Source organism: Bos taurus, chromosome 14 (assembly GCF_002263795.3).
Source record: "Bos taurus isolate L1 Dominette 01449 registration number 42190680 breed Hereford chromosome 14, ARS-UCD2.0, whole genome shotgun sequence".
Taxonomy (NCBI): Eukaryota; Metazoa; Chordata; class Mammalia; order Artiodactyla; family Bovidae; genus Bos; species Bos taurus.
The window spans coordinates 1,548,137-1,572,520 of NC_037341.1; the positions used below are offsets into that span (position 1 = coordinate 1,548,137).

Sequence of the window (24,384 nt, forward strand, 5' to 3'; positions counted from 1 at the left end):
ATCTCAGGGGAAGGAGGCCTGAGGGGTGAGGCCTGAAGGGGAGGATTCGGGGTGATGGCTGTGTGGCAGGTGTTGGAAGGAGGGCCGTGAGTGTTGTATCCCTGAGCTCCAGACCCATGATGAGGGCCACCTGGAGCCTCCACCCAGTGTGAGAAGCTGAAGGTGCACCTAAAGGGTTCCAGGGATGGAGGCGCTGAGGCCAGTGGCCATCTCTGTTGCTTGAGACTTTGCTACCAGTGATCCCTGCCTATCCTCCCAGCACAGCGCCCTTGAGCGTGGTGTGGGCGGTGTCAGGACTCTCCTTGTGCGTGTGTGTGGGGTGCTGCCAGCCTTCAGGGAGAAGTGTAATCGTGTGGGCAGCATCCTTTTTGCTGGGACCTGGGGAGCCTGGATGCCTCTCTTTCAGCTGCTGAGGCACAGATGGAATGCTGGACTCAGCCTCTAGATTCACCAAATTCCAGATTTGGTCCTAGCTGTCCTTCAGCCTGTCTTCCTGGGGACAGCTTCCCCAGGACTGTTCCTCCTCATGCTCCCTGACCTCTGACCCTCCACACACAGGAAGCCTCTCCCCTGCTAGGCACTGTGGGCAAGGCTGGGTGGAGCTCAGGCCCTGTGGTCCCAGGGACAAGGGTTCCAATACCCTCTGTCTTGTGGAGTAGCCTGAATCCTCAGACAAAGACCCTCGTTTTCTGGGCTCCCCTATGCCGATGGACAAGTTGGAATGGCGACAGCGCCTCACTCACAGCGACTGGATGGGACTAATACAAAATACAGAGCAGGTCCCAGGGAAGTGCCCCCGCCTGCTAGCAGTTGATGTGTTATTGCCACACTACCAAGACTATGCTGTTGTTTTTCCTTGTCCCTGCAGAGTAAGGAAAATCCAGAGCACCTGAAGGAGTCCCACTGCTTTTCCAGGCTCACACGCTTTTCACTGCTCTTCCAAGGTCATCACTGAAAGGGAGATTCAGGTGCCAGGGTCTTCCCAGCAGTGAAGTGTGTGGCTGCAAGGAGGCAGGGCCATACTTGCAGGCATCCACCGTGGTCCAGGAGTACCTGGTGCTGGGTATAAAAGGGGCGTGGCACGTGCTGAGCATTCAGAGGGGCTGGTTATGAGAGCTGAGGCAGAATACATATTACTGTAGGGAGCTGTCTCGGGAATGTCCCAAATATTTCAGTGCTAAGTCCTGAGGGGACAGGGCTCACATCCCTGCCCCTCACAGGACCTGTGCCAAGGGGCCTGCGCACAGGCAGTGCTGATGCCAATGTAGCCATGTGATTGTACCAGCTTCTTGCTCACACTCCCACCTCAAATCCCTCATCTCTGTCTTGGGTCCACGTTCCTTCTCTGAAGCAAGTCTTGGGGAGCTCTTTCAGTGAAGGTCTGCTCTTGTCACTCGTGGTTTCTTGGAAAACGTTTCACTTAGCTGCTGTTTTCGAATGGACACGGAACAGATTGAAATCCTATATTGATGGCCATTTTCCCAAAACACCTCATGTATTCTGTTCTATTGTTTTCTGCCATAATAGTGTGGTCATGACAAATCTATTGGACATTTGTCTTTGATTTCTGGAGGCTTTTTGCTGTTTCTCTTCACTGTTAATGTGCTGCCTAAAATACAGTAGGATACAGGTTTCCACGATGGTTGCATGTCTGTGTGGGGCTGCAGGTGCATCTGCAACATGTGGGCACATCCAGACACTGGAAGAACTCTGTGCCTTGCCTTCTTAGTTGATACCTGGTGAGCATCATCCTATACAACTGCATATAGAAGTACCTCACTTTCCCATTTCACAGATGGCTAGGGTTCTCATGACAAGACGTACAAAAGAGAACAATCCTCCTCTTGAAAGAAAATTGTGTTGCATACGTTTTTGACATTATGAAAAAGATTGAAATAAATACCCCTTTCTATAGTGAGACTCATAGGATATAATCCCACTGAGGTCAAATACCTGTCCTATTCAGTAACGTATGGCACAGTGCCTGACACATAAAGAGTCCCAGAAGCACCTGTTAAGTCATCAATGAAAGGGGATACTTAGCCATTTGAAACTGGCCCGCAATCCAACTGGTGTCCAGGGTTCTACAAGCACCTAAGACCCCTCCTGCAAGGTAGGCAACTCCTCCCACAAGAAAGCTGAAGAACACTTGTGGAGACTTGACAGCTGTGGGATGCTCAGTCATCCCCCAGGGCAGCCACAGACAGAAAGCTTCCAGACACCAGCTGTCTGCTTAAATGAGCCACTGAGGGTCCTTGGGTTCGAGCAAGGTTCAAGCTAATACTCTGAAAATCCCCCCACTCCAGCAACTCTACACAATCCAGAACATGTAGAAAGTGCACTTCTGTGCTTGTAAAAGGGCAGGATGTCTTCAGGACCAGGAAGCAAGGTGCGACCAGGAGCAGGGAGGAGGGAGCACGGAAGCCAGTACAGTGCTGCCAGGGGAGGCTTGGGGCCAAGCCACCAAGCCTGATGGTCTGCTGGCCCCACTTCCCAGGGAAAGGCTTGAAGCACAGGACAAGAGTGAGATTAGGAATCGCAACTGGAACCCCACGGAGAGGCCAGGCTTTTAAAAGAAGGCTGAAGTTGAAACACCTGTCAGCTGCATGTATTGTTTAATGTATTTATTTTTAATCGGAGGATAATTGCTTTCCAGTGTTGTGTTGGCTTCTGCCATATCTCAGCATGAAGCAGCCACAGGTATACATGGTTCCCTCCCTCTGGAACCTCCTCCCACCCCCTCCCTTCCCTCCCCTGTAGGCTGTCACAGAGCCCCACGTGGAGGTGAGACCTTGAAAACACTACACCAACACGGCAAGCTGCCCTCAGCACCATCAGGCGAGCAGCGAGCCTAGCTTTGCAAGGTGGATTGAGGACAAAGCCCCGGATCCCCATTCCCTCCCGAGAACCGAGACAAGGCCCTCAAGGGGGTTTAGCCTTGACACTAGTCAGCCCAGAGGAGACCCGGGCTGAGCAGTGAGCACAGAGTGGCTCCAGGACAGCGACAGCGCTGGGCAAGAGATGGCAGGGCCCTGAGGCAGACCCCAGCAGCAGGGAGCACAGAGGGCGCTCCGGTTCCTGGCATCGGGCTTCTTAAAGGCACTACTGCAGCTACACTGAAAGACCCGAAGAGGCGCAAGAATCATGAGGACCACACAGCAGACTCGAGACCGCAATAACCTGGAAGGTTGTCAGAAAGAGCCAGACAGATCCTCACACAGCAAGACGGGAAATTCCATGCCAGATCAAGAAAAAGGGGCCCCTCCATAGACTTGAAAGCGGAAATCTGGAGAAACAGAAATCCAGGAGAGGATCTGGAAAGCAGACAGAGATGCTTAGCTGGAGTTTGTCTCCACGATGTCCGTGAGCACTACCAAACCAAGTTCCTTAACGAGGGCCTTAGAGATTGGACGGTCCTCACGGCTTCAGGCAGTACCCCTTCCATGGAAGCGCCATGAGACTCTGCCAGATGAGCGAATTCTCTGAGCCCCGGTTTTCTCACCTGCAAAATGGGAATGAGGGAGCACGTGCCTCTTCAGGCTGCCGTGAAAATCAAGCATCCACATGTGCCAAGCTCCGCACGATGACACACACTCACCACGAGGGGACTAGGTTTTCACTCCTTTCCTGTCACCACACTTGCTCCACTCATTGCAGAGGAGGGCCACTGAGTGGTGGGAGAAGGATCGGATAGGTTGAGTGCCAGTTGAGCCAGAAAACTCAGCACTTCCCAAAAACCCATCTCACGGTGCCTCAGGGGGCCCAGCGAAATGGTGATACTATAGAATTGCCATAGGAAGAACTCAGGGCTCAGAGGGAATGAAGGCTGTACCTGTGTGCTGGGCGAGGGCTCCAGCTTGTGCCTGTGTGACCACAGAGGCTGGAACCTCCTCCCTCCTCCATGAATCTCTGGGTCCCTTTCAACAGTCCTGTCTGGGGTGGGAGAAGATCACACTGGCGGCCGCAGGCCTCTTTGGCCACGGATGGACTGGAGTGGTGACGGGGTGTGCAGCTCTTGTCCTCCTCCAGGGATCTTGGCACTGAACAGATCCCTGGGGGGCAGTTCACTGGGGCAGGGAGAGTGGAGAGACCCCCCAGCCCTCAGTAGGGGCAGGGCTGGTGCAGCCAGAAACACGACTCCTCACACCTTGCTGCCTGCTCGGCCTGCCTGTGCCTCAGAGATGAACTGTGGGTGGCGAGGGCGGGAGAGTGGAGAGACCCCACGGCCCCTCATCCTGCCTCTGGGCCCACTTTCTACCTGGGGTGTCACCTGGCCCTAGGTGGGATGGGACAGACTGCCTGCTCCTGCCAACGAGGGGATCCCAGTTGGCTGTCAGTGGTTCAAACCTCTTCGGGCCTTGAGATCAGGGTGGTCCCTCTGTGGGTCACTGTGGGTCACTGTGAGAGGGTAGTGGGCACTTCAGACTGGCTCTACTGAAGGGAGTGAGAGGTGGCCCCACACCCTTCTTCTAGAGGCTTCTCTATGGCCGGCCTGCCTCGTGCCAGAGAGGTTCACCATCCCTCGTGCTCTCAGATGAGTATCATTGACCCTGATGTCCAGGTGGGCTTTTGGCAGCGTCTCTTCTAGGAAACCTGACTCACCACCTGCCTGTTCAGGCCTGGACTGGGCACTTCAGCCACAATCACAGACGACTGGCACTGCCAGGGTGAGCCCAAGAGGCTAGGTAGACAGATAACAACCCAGCTTGAAGGCAAGTCCATGCCAGAGCTCTGGAGGCAAAGGGGACGGCACTTGAAATGGCAGCCATCAGGACAGGGCACGCCCAAGGTGTCAGCTCTTGCATTGGAGCAGAATTGAGCACAGGAGGTATAAAGAGTGGACAGGGAGGCAGACGGTACGGTCTGAGGCCCATCGCTTGGATGGCCACACGAGGGGCCTGGGGCTAGTGCTGGGGTGACTGGGGTCAAGGGCCCTCAGACAGCGCTCCTTGCTGGAGAAAGAGCTGGTGGGACTGGGCATGCGACCAGGACCTGCCACCAAGGTTCATCCCCAGCTCTGCCCTGGCCTTGCTGCACAGGCCAGCAAGCCTGACCCGCGGGGGCCTGTGCTGTTCCATGAGTGCAAAGTGCTGGCTGCACAGTGGTGTGACTCAAAAGTCAGGGCTCGTAGGAGAAAAAGGTGTGGCCGGGGTCCGGCAGAGGGGCTTGTAGCATGCATGGCCCGGCAGTGTGCTGACACGACTACTGGATGGCCCGGAAGGTGAAGAGGGGCAGGGTGGAGGGCATCAGTATGAAGCGGTAGACCATCTTTATGTCCTCTTGCTCCAGTGTCTCCACCAGGAAGTTCTTCAGCACCTAGGACAGAGGCAGGGTTCCACCTGGCCCCAGCCTGCCCTGCCTTCCAGGGCCCTGAGGCTGGGCGCCCCAGAACGAAGCCAGGGGTCCCCGGCCAGGCTGTCCACCCGTGCCCCTCGCGGCCCACTCACATGGTGCAGCAGGAGCAGCATCTCCACCTCAGCCACGCGCCGCCCCAGGCACTGGCGTACGCCAAAGCCAAAGGCCAGGTGCGGGAATCTGCTTCCAGAGCCCTGGCGGTCCAGCCAGCGCTGGGGGTGATAGCTCTCAGGCCTGGCGAACACGGCGGGGTTTCGACCCAGGGAATAGAGTAGGACCTTCACCAGCGTCTGCAGCAGCGGGAAGGGGCCAATGTCAGCTGGCCCCTGGGTGAAGTTCGGCGGGGCTCCAGGCCCTCACTCACCCCAGCTGGGATGTGGTAGTTCTGCAGCACCAGGTCCGAGCTCACTTCCCGCTCCAAGGTGATACCCACGGGGTACAGCCTGCGCACAGGAGCATCCAGCAGGGTCCTCAGCTGTGACCGGGCTCCGGACACCCTCTGCAGCCTTCCTAGCCCAGTGCATATAGCCTGAGGGCAGCCTCCCAACCCCGGACCCTCACAGGTCACTCCTGGCACTGGGAAGCCCAGATCCTGAGGCGTTCCTCCCTTCCAATTCCCAAGTAAGCCAAAGCTCCCCAAGCCAGCGAGGACGTGACTGACAAGGTCATCAGGACACTGAGGTGGGATCCCGGAGGAAGAAGCACCAGGCTCCCCCCAGGGAGAAGAAGAGGAGGTACAAGGGGTGTGCACCCCTGGGCAAAGGAGCTGTCAGCCCCAGGATCCGTCGTCAAGCCCAGCAAGAGGGCTCTGCAGGCACGGGGCCAGGGCCGTGGGGAAGTCCAGGTCCATCTCGCCTACCTCAAGGTCTCCTTGAGGGCCGCCCGCAGCAAAGGCAGCTCCGTGATGGCCCTCTGGGGATTTTCTGAGATCCGGGCCTCAGCCACCAGGCTCTCCTGGCGCACCGCCTGCTGCACCTCCGGGTTCCGAGCCAGCTCAAAGAGAGTCATCAGCAAGGGGAAGGCTGTCTGCAGGGGGCGCAGAGGGCCAGGTGTAGGCCGTGCCCCTCCACTCCAGAGCCTCTCCCAGAAAGATGGTGGTCCTCTGGGGACAGGGGACCTGCATGCTCGGAGACCACAAAGCCCAGACCTGGAGTCCTGGAGATTCTAAAACCAGCTCGTCAGCTTTCCCTGAATCTCTCAGGGGAGGCGCCCCCAACGTCACTGAGACCCAGGCCTCCTCTGGCCACCTCAGAACCTGAGGTTCTCTTCCTCCTCTGGGTCCAGGAGGGGCTCACTCTTGGCATCTACTAAGTGGGCAGAGTTGAGGAGCTGAGGTCTATCTGGGCATCCACAGGCAGGTCGGTTCACAGGGTCCTAGCAGGAACCGGCCACCCAGACTCCCAGCCGTTGCCTCCTCCTGGATCATTTCCATGTGCAAAGAGTGGTGCCCGCTATCCAGCTGGAGACCTGGGCAGCTCGGTATCTCCTAAATGTCGTCCCCAAGGTAACCTGCCCCTGACATCCGCTGCCGTGCAGATCGGGCCTCCCTGGGGCTCCCTGAGCTGTAGTCCGTACTGTGCTCTGCCCTGTGGCCTGTGAGGGACCCGATGCCTGAGTGAGATACTCCTCACACTGGCTTCCTCTAGCCTGGGATACAGGCCGGGTGTGCAAGGCCCTTCCTGACAGAGGCCCTGACCCTGTCTGCCCTCCTCTGCCCGCTTGCCCTGTTCCCTCCACTCAGCCTCATGGCCTTTCCTCGCTGCCGGCTCTTGCAGGGCCTGGCCTGCTGCCCTCCGGGCCTCCTCTTCTGTGTGGTCTCTCCAATTTCAGCGAAAGCTGTTCTTCTCCAGGAAGCCTTCCCAAAGCAGGCACATGCCTGGCCCACCCTCTCTCACCTTATGGCTGCATCACAGCCCCGGCTCAGGGAGTGTCTTCACCTGAAACCCGCACCTCAGCTCAGGGCCTGGGTGCCTGGCCCTCAGAGATGCTGGCAGAGGGAGGCTCGGTCTAGAGGCAGGACACTTCAGCTGCACTGTACACCCTGGGCCTGGCCCGCCCCCTGGGCTGGCTCTCCTGCCACCTGCTCTCTCCCCCACATGCTAGAACCTCTTGCTGCCCCTCCCATTAGCCAGTCACCTCCTAAGGATCATCTCTGTCCCTGGAAAAGGTCTCTAGTGTGACTCTGCAGCCGAACCTCAGCCCTTCCCCTCCCCCCAGGACCCTGGGGACCTCTGATGCTGCAGGTACCCAGGCCTCCGGCCACTCTACACTCTGTCTGGAGCCTGGTTTCTCATGTGGGTCACCATAGACTCCTTCCCTTTGGGAAGCTGGAGGCATAGATTGGGGAGGGGCGTGGAGGAGACATTTGCCCTGGGAGGAGGCTGCCTGGAGGCAGGGGAGCTCCCTGCTCTATGGGAAGGGCTGGGTGCTGGCCTGACCGTGTCCACACTCCCAGCAGTGAGGTCGATCGTGTTGGCCTTGATGGTATCCAGGGTCATGTCTGCTCGCATCAGCAGCTCTGCCACGATGCCGCTGTAGTGCCACGGGTGGCCGAGGGCCAGCTCCTGATAGATTCTCTGGATGGCTCTGTTGGCTGCAGGATGCATAGTGACAGAAGCCCCGGGTCTGGCGCTGGGAAGCACTGCTCTTTGTCATCCTCCTGCCCTTTACCCTCCTCCATACCCCCAATTCTCCACGTCCTGCCCCAGTTCTCAGGCCCGCCCAGGCCAGCATCACTGCCGATGGGTCTGGGACCATAACGAAGCCACAAGCCCCTCCCGGGACCTCAGTCCTTCTGCGACTGTGGTGAGTGGAGAGGGCCCCGGGATCCCTAGTCACCGCACGGCCCGGGCTCCGGCCCTCACCATACTGGAAGATGTAGTCCCAGGCCTCAAAGTGCTCCCTCCACATGTTGGTGCTCATCCACCGTGACAGGCGCCTGGGCACAAACATGAGCTGCACGGTGGACTTCAACATGGCCTCCAGCGCGTGGATAAAGTTCAGGCTGTCAGGGTTTGGTTGCTGGGTCAAAAGGCCAAGCCGCTCCCCGTAAAGGACTAAGGTGCTGGCTGTGGGATGAGGGGTTCCTGAGCCCCAGGCAGCCTGGGCCTCAGGGCCAGCTCCCCCCACGCCCTGAGGTGCGCCTGCCTCCCCAGCCCACACCTTCGATGGTGTAGCGGAAGACGCTGGGCGCGATGTCCAGGGTCAGACTCCCCCGAGCATTCTGCAGCACCCTCGCCTTCAGGGTCTGGGAGAAGTCCCTGGCCACGCCATCCACCAAGGGCGTGTACTTCTGCAGGGCTGGCAGCGAGAGGACGTCTGGGTTCAGCCGCAGTCGGTCCAAACGCCACTGGGGCCCGTTGCTGTAGAGCAGGGAGCGGAGTGTCACGGTGTCAGTCAGCAGTGGCCCTGACCTGCACCCCACCTTCCTCTCTCCAGAGCGAAACGGGCCACACAGGGAGCCGCCTGCTGGTCGTCAGGGGCAGGCTGACCCTGTTGGGATGCCGGTGGCACCTCTTTCCTCGGGGCAGCTTCCTGTACTTCACCCAGGCTGAGACAGGGGCTTCTGGCTGAGACTGCTGCCGGGGTGTCTGCAGAATCGCAGGCTCCCTGCCTGCCACACGCACCTCCCCACTGGGCCACCTCTGGGCCTGGAGGCTTCTTCTGTGAGGAAGGAGGCTGAGCCCCTGGGAGCTGGCCCAGCTTGCTCTCACCGCGCCCCAGAGTGGGCGAGGCCTCTGCCATACTGGCTGCCCGCTCCCCTCCCCACACAGCCCCTGCCCCTTGAGGCAGAATCCAATTGTGCCCCTCCTGGTGTTCCCCACACAGGGCCCAGTGCCCGTGGGGGGCTGCTAGCAGGGCCTGGGGGCCTGAGGGAAGTGAGACATGCACCCAGCCGGAAGGCCCTTCGGAGGCCTCTGCAGGCTTCACCCTCCCTCCTCTGGCCCTGCAAGGAGGGTTCCCACTGTGGCCCGCCCCTTACCTGGCTCCAGGGCACACAAGTTGCCTGGGGCACGGGCCCGATCCAGAGCCGGTGGGCACCGTCTCCCCACCCACCCAGGTGGGCCTCGGGCAGGCTCGCTTTGAGGCCCTCCCCATCCCACGTGCTCTCTGCACCCAGGCCGCCCTGCCCCTCCCTCCGCACCCCCACCGGCCCTCACAGCAAGAACACGCCACACTTGTGCCCGCGAGCCTGTCGGTAGGCCAGCCAGGGCTCCAGGATCATCCGCTGGGGGTGATGGCTGTCCGCCTGCTGCAGCCTCTCCACGTCCTCGGGCAGCATCACGAACACCATGTGTCTCCCTCCCACGTCGTACCTGTGGGGCAGAGCTCTGCGGTCTGCTGAGGGGCCGTGTCCTGCCTGGTCCCCGCTCCATAGAGCCAGGCGCTGGATCAGAGCAGGCGGGCCCTCCCGCGGTCTCACTGAAGCCTCCTCTCCTCTGGGGTCTGCATTCTGTGCTCCCAGCAGCGAGCCACCCAGGGCTCCTGCTCGACAAGGGCCCCAGTCTGCGGTGGCCGAGACGCACACCTGCCCCAAGGAGCCCCCTCCCTGCCCCTTCCCTGCGGCCCGGGTGCCCCTGCCGGGATGTGGGCAGTGGGATGTGGCACAGCCCTGGCCCAGTGGGACTCAGGCACCAAGGGGGACAGAACGTGAGGGTGTTCTCGCTGAGGTGAGCGGGGAGAGCTTTACCTGAAAATGGGCCCCAGCTCCTGGAAGGTCTGATGCATGTCCAAGTGCATGTTCTCAGAACCCTGCTCCTTCCAGATCTGCAGCATCCGCATCCACTTGTTGCCAGGACACCGGGGCATGGCTTCGAAGGGCAGCACCGCCTTGGGGGCTGCAGCACCTCTGGTGCCCAGTAGGCGTGCCTCATGCAGGGACAGCCAGGGCCCTGCCATCCGCACCCTGGCCTTTGCCCACAGTGCCATCCTGCTGCTCCCCACCCCCTCAGCCCCTTCCTTTTATCTCACCGGGCCTGCTTGCCCAGGCGATCTGATCACGTCACAGGCCAGACTGGCTCTGGGCCAGACCAGGAAGCCTGGGGCTGCGCTCACGCTGAAGGCCTCCAGCGGGAGGAGGGAGATCGATGGCACCGGGTCTGGCAGTGACCCAGGCCTGCTGGTGGGTGGCTCTTGGGAATGGGTCAGGGTTGGAGCACGGACCCAAAGGGGTGGCGGTGGGGGCAAGAGGCCTCCTCCCCCTCCAGTATGGGACAGGCGCAAGATGGATGGGTGCCTTATCTTCGCAAGGGATGAAAGGGGACCTTGGGTATGTTCGTCTCTCTTCTACAAGGACCTTAACGGGGAGCAGTGGGAAGGGCTGGGCTCTCATCTCCTGCAGCCCCGGGTTTTGCCTACTCTTGCCAGGGCCGGATGCTGAGTCCAGGGGTGGAGGCAGGAGCCAGCCAGGGTCCCTCCCAATGGGGGCTTGCAGTCCCACAGGGGGCACTTAGGGGATGCAAAGACCCCACTGGAACACTGGCGTCCAGGGCAGTTTGTGGCCGAGGCCCCGTGTGTCTGGCCTGGCTGGTCCAGCTGAGGAGCAGAGAACCCAGAAGACGGGGTCACCGGCAGGGAGGGCGAGGCTGGCCTGCAAGCCCCTTCTCAGTCAGAAAGGTGAGAGGACCCTTCCCCCACGGGGTATGTGCTCAGGACCCAAATCCTTCTTTCTTCCTGGAACATGAGCAGCTCCCAGGGTGGGGAAAGTCTATGACAGGGGAGTGGTCGTGGGCCCCACACCCTCCCAAGGACCCAGCAGGCACACAGCTGGAGCCCTCCCTGTGCTCGGGGACCCATAGTTTCAGACCCTGTGTCGTTTCACCCACCCCTGGCAGCTCTCCCAGGAGGTCGGTCTTGCTGTCCCTGGCCCTGCTTTCAAGCAGGAGATTGACAGCAGGTCTTCTGTGCCCACCCCAGGTCCCCCGTGTGTCAGCGGGGCTCCAGGGCCCTCATGCTTGGGCCTCTGCAGAGGTGCCCAGGAGCCCCAGCCCTGATTTGGGGATGGTGCCCTGATGACACCGCCTTGCAGGCTCTGGAGGTAGGACAGGGAACACGTGGGGCTTCTAGCAGGGTGGCTGAAGATCTGAGTGTTCCTTGTTCTTCTACTTTCACTCATTCCCTCTCTTGACACTTCCTTGGGGGATATTCAGCTGTGGCCATGAGTCAGAACTGCCAAGGTCTCTCATCAAGCCGAGATGCACGATGGGCCTCAGCCCCAGGTGGCGTAAGAGCTGTCCTCGGGCAGAGACGCAGCCTGGAGCCCCAGCCTGCCCTTGGGGTGCCACTGCCTCGGCCCAGCCCACCCTGGCCAGCCTCCTGAACCTGTTCCTGTCTGTGTGGCCTCTGCCTGCACTAGCACCAAAAGCTCCTGAACTTGGGCCGAGCTCTTGGTACTTCCTAGACCGGCCAAGCTTCAGAGAAAGGTGCAGGTCCCAGGGGAATCTTCAAACAATGACTCCTCACAGAGGAAGACCCGAGAGTGCTCTCAGGGCCCCTGGTCCCCATGTTGCCGAAGGTGGGGCTCTGCCTTCTGCATGGGCCCTGAGCCCACCCCCGGCAGACCTCTTCTTGTGCTGAGGGCCAGCCAGCCGGGCTGTCGTCCCCCGAGGCACAGCTGTGGCTGAGGACCCAGCTTAGCCCCAGAAGGCCCAGGGCCCTGAGATGGGAGGCCTTGCCTGATGGTCTCCCCCGGTGGGGCCAGGCCTGGGTCTTGCGGGAGAACAGTACCACTCAGTGGGCGTCCCAGGGCAAGATCAGTGCCCAGGAGCCCTGATATCTGTATCAGGCTGTTCCCAGGCAGAACCCTTCTCCTCCCCGGCGTGCTGGGTACCGAATTCTCCACACTTCATCCCTGGTCCTTCCTACCCCAACTCCAGGCTCAGAGCCTGCGCCCCAATACAGTTCTCAGACTCCTTCCCCTCTTTCCCTGGGCTGGGGGAGTTAACCGGAACCCCAGCAGTGGCCCAGCCCCTGCCTCAGCCTTCCCACACAGGTCGAACCACAGGATCCTCTGGCCTGGATATCTGAACTCTTTGCCGTCCTCTGAGGGGAGTGGACTGCCAACTGCAGTGTGAGCCCAGCCAGGATAGACGGGGCACCTCCTCGAGGAGGCAGGGGCCCCCTACTTGATGCACTGGACCTCACAGATCTCAGCATCTGCAAGGTCCATGCTGTTAGTAACAGTCTGTGTGCAACAGAAAAAGACGAGCAACGTGCCAGGATGGCCACTCCTGGGTACATAGCTGAGAAAAGTAAACACGCTAATTTGGGAAGATGTTAGAACCATTATTTACAGCTGCCAAGATATAGAAACAGCATGAGTGTCCATCAGCAGAGGATTGGATGAGGAAGAAGTGGTGTATATCCATATATATACACGTGGATATATATATGAACATATAGAAATATATATGTATATATACACATGCATAATATGTATGAATATATGCATAGTCTATATGTGAATATATAGAAAGTGAACGTGTTAGTCGCTCAGTCGCGTCTGACTCTTTTCCACCCCATGGATTGAGGCCCACCGGGCTCCTCTGTCCATGGTATTCTGCAGGCAAGAATACTGAGTTTCCATGCCCTTCCCCCGGACCTCTTCCCAACATGGGGATCAAATCTAGGTCTCTTGCATTGCAGGCAGATTCTTTACCATCTGAGCCACTATGTGGGAAATACTACTCAGCCATAAAAAACAATGAGATTTTGCCATGTGCAATAAGATGAATGCACTTGGAGGCCATTGTGCTACAGAGGGAAGTCATACAGAAGAAGACAAACACTGTTATGTTATCACTCATACGCAGAAGCTGAAAAATAAATTTGCGACTACAACAAAAAAGGACCAACTCACAGATACAGAGAACAAACTAGTGCTTACCAGTGGGGAGAGGGAAGGAGAGGGGCAGTATAGAGGTGGGGGACTCTTCTGTATACAGGAAGCCACAGGGACATATGTTGTACAGGACGGGAGATGGAGCCAATATTTTACGGTAACCACGAACGGGCTATGCATTTAAAAACTTTCAGTCATTATATCCTACACCTGTAACTTAAGTGGTATCATACATCAACTCCAATTTTTACAAAGTGGGACATTTACCCAATTGAATTGTATGAGTGATGTAATCGAAGGTTTACCTTTCATTCACACACTTAGCTCAATATGAACAGACAGAATATGTCCCCTTTGCTTATAGTCACACAATTGAATTTCTAACGATGATGGACAGAATTACTGCAGGACACACGAAAAGGAGGATGACCAAAAACAGAAGGACTGGCTAGCAAGACAAAACTGAATGAATGAAACATATCAGAAGTTTGCAGCATCGTAATACACTTTGTGGAGAAGGCAATGGCACCCCACTCCAATACTCTTGCCTGGAGAAACCCATGGATGGAGGAGCCTGGTAGGCTACAGTCCATGGGGTCGCTAAGAGTCGGACACAACTGAGTGACTTCACTTTCACTCTTCACTTTCATGCATTGGAGAAGGCGATGGCAATCCACTCAAGTGTTCTTGCCTGAAGAATCCCAGAGACGGGGAAGCCTGGTTGGGCTGCTGTCTGTGGGGTCGCACAGAGTCGGACATGACTGAAGCGACTTAGCAGCAGCAGCAATACACTTTGTATCTGGACTGAACTAGACACTTATATGCACCAAAGAAAACAGTTTCAAATAGGATGAGAAGCTGAAGAGTGGAAAGATCCCGTGATGATTACTGTGAAGGAAAATTGGAATGCAGGTCTGCTGAGGACGTGGAGTTAATGCCAAGGTTCTAGGGCTCGGTGAAGGCTTGCATGTCCAGAAGGTCTGGGCAGGACACAGATCAGATCAGATCAGTCGCTCAGTCGGGTCCGACTCTTTGCGACCCCATGAATCACAGCACGCCAGGCCTCCCTGTCCATCAACAACTCCCGGAGTTCCCTGACACTCACGTCCATTGAGTCAGTGATGCCATCCAGCCATCTCATCCTCTGTCGTCCCCTTCTCCTCTTGCCCCCAATCCCTCCCAGCATCAGAGTCTTTTCCAATGAGTCAACTCTTCACATGAGGTGGCCAAAGTACTGGAGTTTCAGCTTTAGCATCATTCCTTCCAAAGAAATCCCAGGGCTGATCTCCTTCAGAATGGACTGGTTGGATCTCCTTGCAGTCCAAGGGACTCTCAAGAGTCTTCTCCAACACCACAGTTCAGAAGCATCAATTATTTGGTGCTCAGCCTTCTTCACAGTCCAACTCTCACATCCATATGACCACAGGAAAAACCATAGCCTTGACTAGATGAACCTTTGTTGGCAAAGTAACGTCTCTGCTTTTGAATATGCTATCTAGGTTGGTCATAACTTTCCTTCCAAGGAGTAAGCGTCTTTTAATTTCATGGCTGCAGTCACCATCTGCAGTGATTTTGGAGCCCAGAAAAATGAAGTCTGACACTGTTTCCACTGTTTCCCCATCTATTTCCCATGAAGTGATGAGACCAGATGCCATGATCTTCATTTTCTGAATGTTGAGCTTTAAGCCAACTTTTTCACTCTCCTCTTTTACTTTCATCCAGAGGCTTTTTAGTTCCTCTTCACTTTCTGCCATAAGGGTGGTGTTATCTGCATATCTGAGGTTATTGATATTTCTCCTGGCAATCTTGAGTCCAGCTTGTGTTTCTTCCAGTCCAGAGTTTCTCATGATGTACTCTGCATATAGGTTAAATAAGCAGGGTGACAATATACAGCCTTGACGTACTCCTTTTCCTATTTGGAACCAGTCTGTTGTTCCATGGCCAGTTCTAACTGTTGCTTCCTGACCTGCATACAAATTTCCCAAGAGGCAGATCACGTGGTCTGATATTCCCATCTCTTTTGGAATTTTCCACAGTTTATTGTGATCCACACAGTCAAAGACTTTGGCATAGTCAATAAAGCAGAAATAGATGTTTTTCTGAAACTCTCTTGCTTTTTCCATGATCCAGCAGATATTGGCAATTTGGTCTCTGGTTCCTCTGCCTTTTCTAAAACCAGCTTGAACATCAGGAAGTTCACGGTTCACATATTGCTGAAGCCTGGCTTGGAGAATTTTGAGCAAGACACAGGGTGGAAGGTGGGGGTAGGAATTTCTAAAGTCTGGGAAGGATATGGGACTACAGGAAGGATCCAGAGTTCTTGGCAGGATGCATCTCAAGGAAGGCTCCGGAAGGTCTTCAAGGAACACAGACCCTGGAGAAGGTTCCAGAAGGCCAGGCAGGACTCAGGGGAGTAGGGGTGGAAGGGTGTGGTGGCAAATGTCCCAGAAGGTCTAAGCAGAGCCATGGCCACAGGGAAGGTCAGTAATCTGAGCAAACTGGGAAGGTTCCAGAATATGGGGCAAGATATGGTTGCCATGGGGAAACTTCTAGAAGATCTGGGCAGAAAAAGGAGACAAAATATTATAGATGGTCTGGACAAGAGGATGGAAGGGGTTGGGGGGAGTGAGTCAGGGGCTTGGGGAGGGGATAGGTCCCCGAAGTTCTGGGCAGAACACGGCGAGTGTCGAATGTTCTAGAAAGTTGGGCAGGTCAAGGGTGGTGGGGGGCTAGAGCCCCAGACTTGGCCTCAGATCAGTGTTGACAGATCCTGGCATTTGACCCTGCTCCCCTAGAACAAGGTTGCAGAATCCCGCTGACACAACTCTGCCAGCCGAGCCCCAAAGCACCCCCACCCATGGGGTCCCTCGGCTTCCCCAATCCATCTAGCAGCCCCACCCCTGGGTACAGGAACCTCCACCTGACACATAGCAATGCGTCCCCATTCCATTCTCTGCTGTTTCTGTTTTAGGCCCTTCGTTTTGCGTTGAATTTGCTGTCACTTTCCGGGTTTTTGGAGTTGGAAAATGAGATCCCTGGTCTATAGCGTTTCTGTGTGATTGTATACGTTCTTATCCTGCCACGTCTGGTTTTGTTCTGTAATACTTTTCTTATCACATTTCCCAAATATTTTCTATTTTCTACTGGGAATGATGAGAGTGGCAAGTAGGGAGGGCATTGATATCTAGAATTGTGTTCTTAATTTGCAAACAACAGAAACGACTCTTTTCTTGCTTAATCCAGTTAGGAAAGGTACTCTGAGTTTCAAAATCCCTTCTGAATGCAAAATCTCCATCCTCCTTTAGCTCTCATGCATTTTTCCACGTTGAAGTTCACACGAACTGATACGAACAGAGCCATTTCCACATCTCATTCTATTACCTCTTCAACTTCGGGCTGTACTTGTCATGTGTTTTATTTCTAAACGGGATGAGAAGTCAGTGTGTCTTGTAGTGGCGATCTCAGGCGGCCTTGACCTGCAGCAGCTTGAAGCAGGGCTTCAGTTACTGGCCAGAGACTGAGGACGGACTGTGCGATGAGCACACGGAATCTGAGGCACTAGACCAGTGGCAGACAAAGGCTCGATCTAGAGTCAGCAAGCTTTGGCTACATTCCGCACCCTGGGGACCACCATGCCTACTCTGCCTGATTGCGACCTGCACTCTGTGAAGCCAACAAGGATCTCTTCCAATAGGGGCTTTCGGTCCTACGGGGGGCACTTCAGAGACTCCACTGGCACACTGGCAGCCATGACAGTAATGTGGCCAAGGCCCTGTCAGTCTGGCCTGGCTAATCCAGCTGAGGAGCAGAGAACCCAGAAGACAGGGTCACTGGCAGGGAGCGGGAGGGTAGCCTGCAAGCCCCTTCTCAGCCAGAGTAGTCAGAGATACCAAGCACTCCCCATCCACCCCCTACCCTACTCCCCGCATGGAGTGTGTGCTCAAGGCCCACATCCTTCTTTCCTCCAGGAACATAGCTCCAAGGGAGGGAAAGTCTATGACAGGGGCGTGATCGTGGGCTCCCCACTCTCCCAGGGACCCAGCAGGCACACAGCTGGAGCCCTCCCTGTGCTTGGGGGATCCATAGTTTGGGGTCATGAGTTGTCTCACCCGCCCCTGGCAGCTTTCCCAGAAGGTGCATGTTCATGTCACCATTCCTATTTTCAAGGAGGAGATGGATGCCCTGGGCTTCAGTCACCCCCCAGAGCCTCCCCCTCCCGCCTGTACATCATTGATAAACACAGAAACACACACACACACACACACAGATTCACACACAAACACACACACCCTGCTGAGACTCAGAATGAAATTTCAATTAATCTGTAGATTAATCCCTACTCTATTGGGAATTAGCATTCATCCGCTTGGTTATCCTTCTATTTTTAAAGCATTTAACTTCAACAGAAGACCTGGTAGCTAGTTTTTCAAAAATTGAGTCTGATTATTTCAGCCTACACCTTCACTGTGAGTCAGCTTTGGTTCCGTGTTCTTCAGGTTTTAGTCCATTTCATCAGGAAGCCTACTCATCGCAGCCACTCGTTTTCTTTATAAGGTCGGTGACGGCTGATTTATTCTTCCATTTCCATTTCTGATATTGAAAATGAGAATTTACTTTTCTTCTTTGTGATCTCATCTTCTATTTTGCCGATACTTTGAATCCCTCCAGATAGCCAACTTTGGCTTTGTGTGTTTACTTCCTATTCATTTCTCCTCTCCTCTATTTCCTTCGTCATTTCTTTAGGTAGGTAATCTATTCTTATCTCACTTCCTGAATGGAGGCTGGGAAAATATTCACCCTGTTCTTCTGCTAGATGCCTGTGATGTGATATATTTTCACTAAGCACCTTTTCTGCTCTTTTCCCTGCACTTTTAACATGTGATCACCTCACAATCCTTTAGATCTTACTGTTACCCAGTATCCGCTGGGGCCTCTCTTCTGTGTAATTGGTTTAGGACTAGGTACCAAGTATTTGCGGATTTGTTGGTTCTCTCTTGAGTAATGATTCTCCCTCAGTTTCACTCTAACAGAGAAGGAACGCTAGTACTGTCAGTCACGGAGACTTGTGAAGCTGGGGTATGTCACGGCATGAACCTGCCCCGCCACCCCTGCTCCTGCCCAGACCTCCTGGAACCATCTCCCCGCTCCGTGTCCTCTAACACTTTCAGGCATCGACCTCCACGAGGCGCTCTGACGAAGAGTGCCCCTGGGGGCGCTCCGAGCGCGGAGAAACCTTCTGGAAGCCGCGCAAAGCCCGTTGGGAGACGCCGCTCAGCTTCCGGGTGGAGGGTGGGTGCCGAGCCTGGGAGGCCTGTCCTCACACACCCGCGGCGGTCGCACTACCTATAGCCTGTGGAACGCCTTGGAGGTCGTGTCCGGGAAGGTGCCAGAAGGTTTGGACAAGACGAGGGTGGGGTCGAGAGGCAGTGGAAAGGAAATTCCACGGTCTGGCTGGGACACGGGGGCGGGGAAGTTCCACGGTTCTTGGCAGGACGCGCGTGTCAGGGAAGATTCCAGAAGGTCTTCGCTGAGCACGGGGACTGAGGGTTCCAGAAGGTCTGCCGGCACATGGGATGCCCCCGGGGAACGTTGGGGACGCCTGGGAAGGACATGGAGCACGGAGACGTTTCTAGCAGCACACGACAGTTGTAGCCCAGAACAAGACGACGGGTGGAGAGTGAAGTCAGGGGCTTGTGGAGGAGATAGGTGTCCGGAGCTCTGGGCAAGACACGGGGAGTGTTGACGCTTCTGGCAGGTTGGGCAAGGAACGGGAGGTGGGGGCTGTGCAGAGGCCCGGAGTCGGCCTGAGAGCAGTGTCCGCAGATTCTGGGATTTGGCCCTGGGCCCTAGAACAAGGATGCGGGATCCTGCTGGCGCCACTCACACCGCAGAACCCCAAAGCACCCGGCGCCCATGGGGTGCCCCAGTCCATCTAGCAGCCTCGGCCCTGGGTACAGGAACCTCCACCTGGCACATAGCACTCCCTCCCCTTTGCGTTCTCGGCTGATTTTGCTTTAGGTCCTTCGTTTCGGGTTGAATTGGCCGTCACTTTCTTGGGTTTGGAGATGGAATACGGGACCCCGGGTCTGCAGCATTTCTGATGGATGCTTGTCTCCCTACTTTTCCTGCCGGGTCTTGAGGCTGTTTAGGTCTGGTTTTGTTTTGTAATATTTTTATTATCGTGGCGCCCAAAATAGGTTGTGTTTTCTACGGGGAATGAAGGGGGTGGGAAGTAGGGAGGGCATTATTATTTTGGAACTGTGTTCTTAATTTGCAGACAGGGGAGGTGACTCCTATCTTGCTTAATATCCCTGTAGTTAGGAATGGTACTCTGATTGAGGTTCACGGTCCCTTATGGACATGAAATCACCATCCTCCTCCATCTCTTACGGTCTCTTTTCCTGTTATCTTTTTTGCCTTCAAGTTCACACTGACTAATGCGAATGAGCCGTTTCCACATCTCGGTTCTATTACACCGTCTGCTTCGGGCTCTAGTTTCACGTGCTCTATTTCTAACTGGGATGTGCAGCTAACATGTCTTGTAGTGGGACCTGCCGGTAAGTAGACAGGGGAAGTCTTCTTGTGTTGAAGCATATTCATTTTACCTTCATTTTTGAAGTATCATTTCCCTTCATTAGAGTAGAGGTCCTGGTGCACAGTGTCTTCACTCTACAGCATTTGGAAGCGATTGTCCCTGAGGATTGTGGCAAGACCAGACATGGCTGCTGCCCGGAGGTACTGCCTGGGTATCCTCTGGCTCACATTCAGATTGTCCCTAAGAATCGTTTTCCACTGTTCAGCTGTGGTCCGTCTAAGATTGATCTTCCTTGTGTGAGATTTCCTATTGACCTGCCACACTGAACTTTCTGGGCTGTGGGCTGATGGCCCAAGTCATCTTGGGAAATTGTCGTGTCTGGCATTATTTCTTCAGAGACTGGCGCTCTCTCTTTCCTCTCATTCCAGGACTCTGGTTAGGTGGATACTAGGTGTGGGACTCTGACCTATGAGTCCCGCTTTGGCTGTTCTGTTCATTCCTTTGTTTGCGTTTCTCTGGGTATCAGTTTGGATATTTTGTGTAAACCTTTCTTCACATTTCCTATTGCTCTGTTTTGTAGCATCTGCTTATCTGTTTGTCCCGTTCAGTGAGTTTTCATTTCAGATATTTTGTGTTTCTGTCTTAGGATGTTCGTTTCTTTCTCTTTCTGGAGGTTGTAATGCCTTCTAGGTTCCTTTGCCTGGTCTAATCAAGTTGATGTCAGCCCTATTAACAGAAGGAAAACCAATTTAATTTTGTATGTATGGAGGCCCGACAGCTATAGGACCTAAGAAGCAATCACAGGAAACTGTTTATGTGACCTTCTAGATAAAGGATTAATTATTTGAGAAGAATTTATAAGAAAGAGGGATTTTTCCCTGTGGTACCACATTAATGAAGAAGTAACAAAGTTTGTTTATGCCCCCATTCAGCCTCAGTATCTCCCTGTCTTCCACCATAAGGATGCTCTCCAATCCTCCTCACACAGGTAGAATACCTTCCCCTGGGAGTTTTGCCTCTTCCTTTCAGGGGAACAAAGTAGGATCAGAGCGTGTCCTCTTGTACTGGGTGTTTGTTAAGTCATATTGAAGCAAAGTAATCATTATGCAGAGTTGGTGTATTTTGTTGAGGTGTACCTCAAGCCCTCTTAGTGTCCTCTTCAGCTTAACCTGGAATGTTCACACGTTAAAGCTGAGGTGGCAGGTGTCCCCATTTTTCATTGAATTACATGCTTAGTCTTGAACAGAGGTCAGGTAAGTAATTGTGTCTCATTCTAGGGGGCAGTGATGCAGCTGACGTTCTTAAGTTAGCCCTACATTGTGGGAGAAGCTGGATATTTAATGAGGCATTGCCATGGAAAAAGAAGGAAGTAACGGTGAATGATGGGAGCCAGTGGTAAACCAGTTTCTGAGTGTTGAGTGCGGCCAGTATAGCAGAGCTCTCATGTCAGATTTGAAGTGTTTACCTAGAGGGCAGGTGGTGGCAAATTGATAGACTTTCCTGGTTTGCGGTTTGAAGGTCTTGAGTGATGGTCCTGAGTGGCCCACATGGCAACAGGCACCATGACTGTCTATACATGAGCTGTTGTGGTAATTGCTGAGAAGTTTAGACAGAGTTGTCCACCTGTATTGCATGGCTTTCAAAAAAGGACAGCTTTAGTTCTTAATGACCGCAAGTCAAGAGGGTGGGAAGAAAACAGGAAATTTTAGTTTGGAAGGATGTAGCCAAATTATGAGGGAACAGGACTAGAAGAATTCAGGGTTTAGTCCAGTTTACAGTTCAGAAACATAACCTCAAAGGTAGACAGCAGAAGTAGAACCTGATATTCATTCAGCGGTATTACCAAAACATAATTTTTTCTCTCCTCGGATACCCCCATTTCTGTCGGAGACAACCATAGTGAGACTGCATTTGCCAGTTAGTCTAGTTGCAGTCAACTTGGCTTGATCATTCCAATGAGTGCAACAAGAATCGAGGTTGACCATGTAAAATTTAAAACACTGTTTGCTGGAACTTTTCATGAGGAGTGACTGATTGGACTTCTGAAGCCCGCTCGAGGCTGAGGAGCCAGTTCAGTTATTTGCCATCAGATGTTGTCTGCAATACCTAAGGTTTGGGTGAATTTGTCCTTTCTCGAGGGTCCCAGACCACCCTGAAGTTCCTGTGCTTGTCAGGAAGTGACCTTCCTTAGTGACCTGGGAGGACTGCCAGAAGCCTGTAAGCAAGCTGGGTATGTGCTCAGTCACTCTGACACGTGCGACTCTTTGCAGTCCTGTGGACTGTGGCCCCCCAGGCTCCTCTGTTCATGGAATTTCCCAGGCAAGAATTCTGAAGTGGGTTGTCATTTCCTTCTCCGGGGGAAGCTTCCTGACTCAGGGATCAAACACACATCTCCTGCATTGGCAGGTGGATTCTTTTCCGCTGAGCCACCGAGGAAGCCTCATGATCATCTCTAGGTCCATCCATCTCTACTGCTGAAGATGGCATTATTTAGTTCTTTTTATGGCTGAGTAATATTGCATCATCTTTTTCACCTCTTCCTTTGTCAGTGGACATTTAGGCTGCTTCCATGTCTTAGCTATTGTAAATAGTACAGCAGTAATCATTGGGGTACCTGTGTGTCTTTGACTTACGAGTTTTCCCAAATCTATGCCCAGAAGAGGGATTGCAGGATGATATGCAGCTGTGATAGTCACTGTTTAAGGAACCTCCATTCTGTTCTCCCGAGTGCTTCACCAATTTACATTCCCATCAACAGTGTAGGAGGCTTCCGTTTTCTCCACAGACTCCCCAGCATGTATTATTTGTAGATTTTTATATGATGGTCCTTCTGACGAGTGTGACGTGATATTTCTTCACTAGAGTTTTGGTTTCCATTTCTATAATAATTAGTGATTATAATATGTGATTATTTATTTCTGACTGTGCGGAGTCTTCTTTCCTGTGCAGACTTTTCTCTAGTTGCATCACGGGGGGCTGCTCTCAGGTTGTGGTGCGTGGCTTCTCATCACACTGGCATCTCTTCTTACAGAGCTTGGGCCCCTGGGCTGGAGGAGTTCAGGAGTTGCCGCTCCTGGACTCTTGGTCGCAGGCTCAGTAATTGTGGCATGCACAGGCTTCGCTGTTCTGCGGCATGCGGGATCTTCCTGGACCTGGGATTGAAGTGGTGTCTCCTGCACAGGCAGATGGACCATTTACTCTGTAAGCCACCAGGGAAGCCCTGGGGTGTCATTGTCTTTTTTTTTTTAACTTTTTTTTTTTATTAAAGGATAATAGCTTTACAGAATTTTGCTCTTTTCTGTCAAACCTTAACATGAATCAGCTGTCGGTTTACATATATCCCCTCCCTTTTGAAACTCCCTCCCATCTCCCTCCCCATGCCACCCCTCTAGGTTGGTACAGAGCCCCTGTTTGAGTTTCCCGAGCCATACAGCAAATTCCCGTTGCCTGTCGATTTTACATATGGTAACATAAGTTTCCATGTTGATCTGTCCATACATCTCACCCTCTTCTCTCCCAATGTCTATAAGTCTATCCTCTATGTCTGTTTCTCCGTTGCTGCTCTGTAAAAAGTTCTTCAGTACCACTTTTCTAGATTCCGTGTATATGTGTTAGGATAGGATACTTATCTTTCTCTTTCTGACTCACTTCACTCTGCATAATAGATTCTGAGTTCATCCACCTCATCAGAGCTGACTCAAGTGTGTTCCTTTGAATGGCTGGATAATATTCCATTGTGTATATTTACCACAACTTCTTTATCCATTCATCTGTTGATGGACATCTAGGTTGCTTCCATGTTCTAGCTATTGTAAATAGTGCTGCAGTGAACAATGGGGTACATGTGTCTGTTTCAATTTTGGTTTCCTCAGGGTTCATGCCTGAGGAAGGAGTGGGATTGCTGGGTCATATGGTGGCTTCATTCCTAGTTTTTTAAGCAATCTCCATACCGTCTTTCATAGTGGCTGTATCCATTTAAATGCCACCAACAGTGCAAGAGCGTTCCCTTTTCTCCACACCCTCTCCAGCATTTACTGTTTGTAGACTTTTTGACGATGGCCATTCTGAGTGGTGTGAGGTGATACCTCAGTATAGTTTTGCTTTGCCTTTCTCTTATAATGAGCGATGTTGAGCATCTTTTCATATGTTTGTTAGCCACCTGTATGTCTTCTTTGGAGAAATGTCTGTTTAGTTCCTTTTCCCACTTTTTGATTGGGTTGTTTGTTTTTCTGGTATTGAGTTGTATGGGCTGCTTGTATGTTTTGGAAATTAATCGTTTTCAGTTGATTCATTTGCTAGTATTTTCTTTCCATTCTGAGGGTTGTCTTTTCACCTTGCTTATAGTTTCCTTTGCTGTGCAAAAGGTTTTATGAGGTCCCACTTGTTTACTTTTGTTTTTATTTCTGTTACTGTAGGAGGTGGGTCATAGAGGATCTTGCTTTGATTTATGTCATCGAGTGTTGTGCCTATGTTTTCCTCTAAGAGTTTTATAGTTCCTGGCCTTACATTTAGGGCTTTAATCCCTTCTGAGTGTATCTTTGTGTGTGGTTTTAGGAAGTGTGCTAATTTCATTCTTTTACATGTAGCTGTCCAGTTTTCCCAGCACCATTTATCGAAGAGGCTGTTTTGTCACCATTCTATATTCTTGCCTCCT

General features: G+C 53.5%; 2 protein-coding genes across 3 annotated transcripts in view; one reads left to right on the forward strand and one right to left on the reverse strand.

The window, feature by feature from the left end:
- Window positions 1-2,610: 2,610 nt before the first annotated feature.
- Window positions 2,611-10,289, reverse strand: CYP11B1 (cytochrome P450, subfamily XI B, polypeptide 1). The gene is made up of 9 exons (NM_174638.4): window positions 10,046-10,289; window positions 9,516-9,671; window positions 8,518-8,717; window positions 8,220-8,423; window positions 7,794-7,948; window positions 6,215-6,381; window positions 5,720-5,798; window positions 5,448-5,645; window positions 2,611-5,316 (listed from the first exon to the last, which is right to left on the reverse strand). Exons 1-9 carry the CDS (start codon window positions 10,282-10,284, stop codon window positions 5,203-5,205), a joined length of 1,512 nt encoding a protein of 503 aa, NP_777063.3. The 5' UTR covers window positions 10,285-10,289; the 3' UTR covers window positions 2,611-5,202.
- An 8,166-nt stretch (window positions 10,290-18,455) lies between these two features.
- LOC112441461 (glycosyl-phosphatidylinositol-anchored molecule-like protein) overlaps window positions 18,456-24,384 on the forward strand; it is a 28,747-nt gene continuing 22,818 nt past the window's right edge. For both annotated transcript variants that reach the window (XR_009490419.1, XM_025001977.2), the window contains exon 1: window positions 18,456-18,588. The gene's annotated coding sequence lies outside the window, so the exon portion shown is untranslated. The remainder of the gene's footprint in view (window positions 18,589-24,384) is intronic.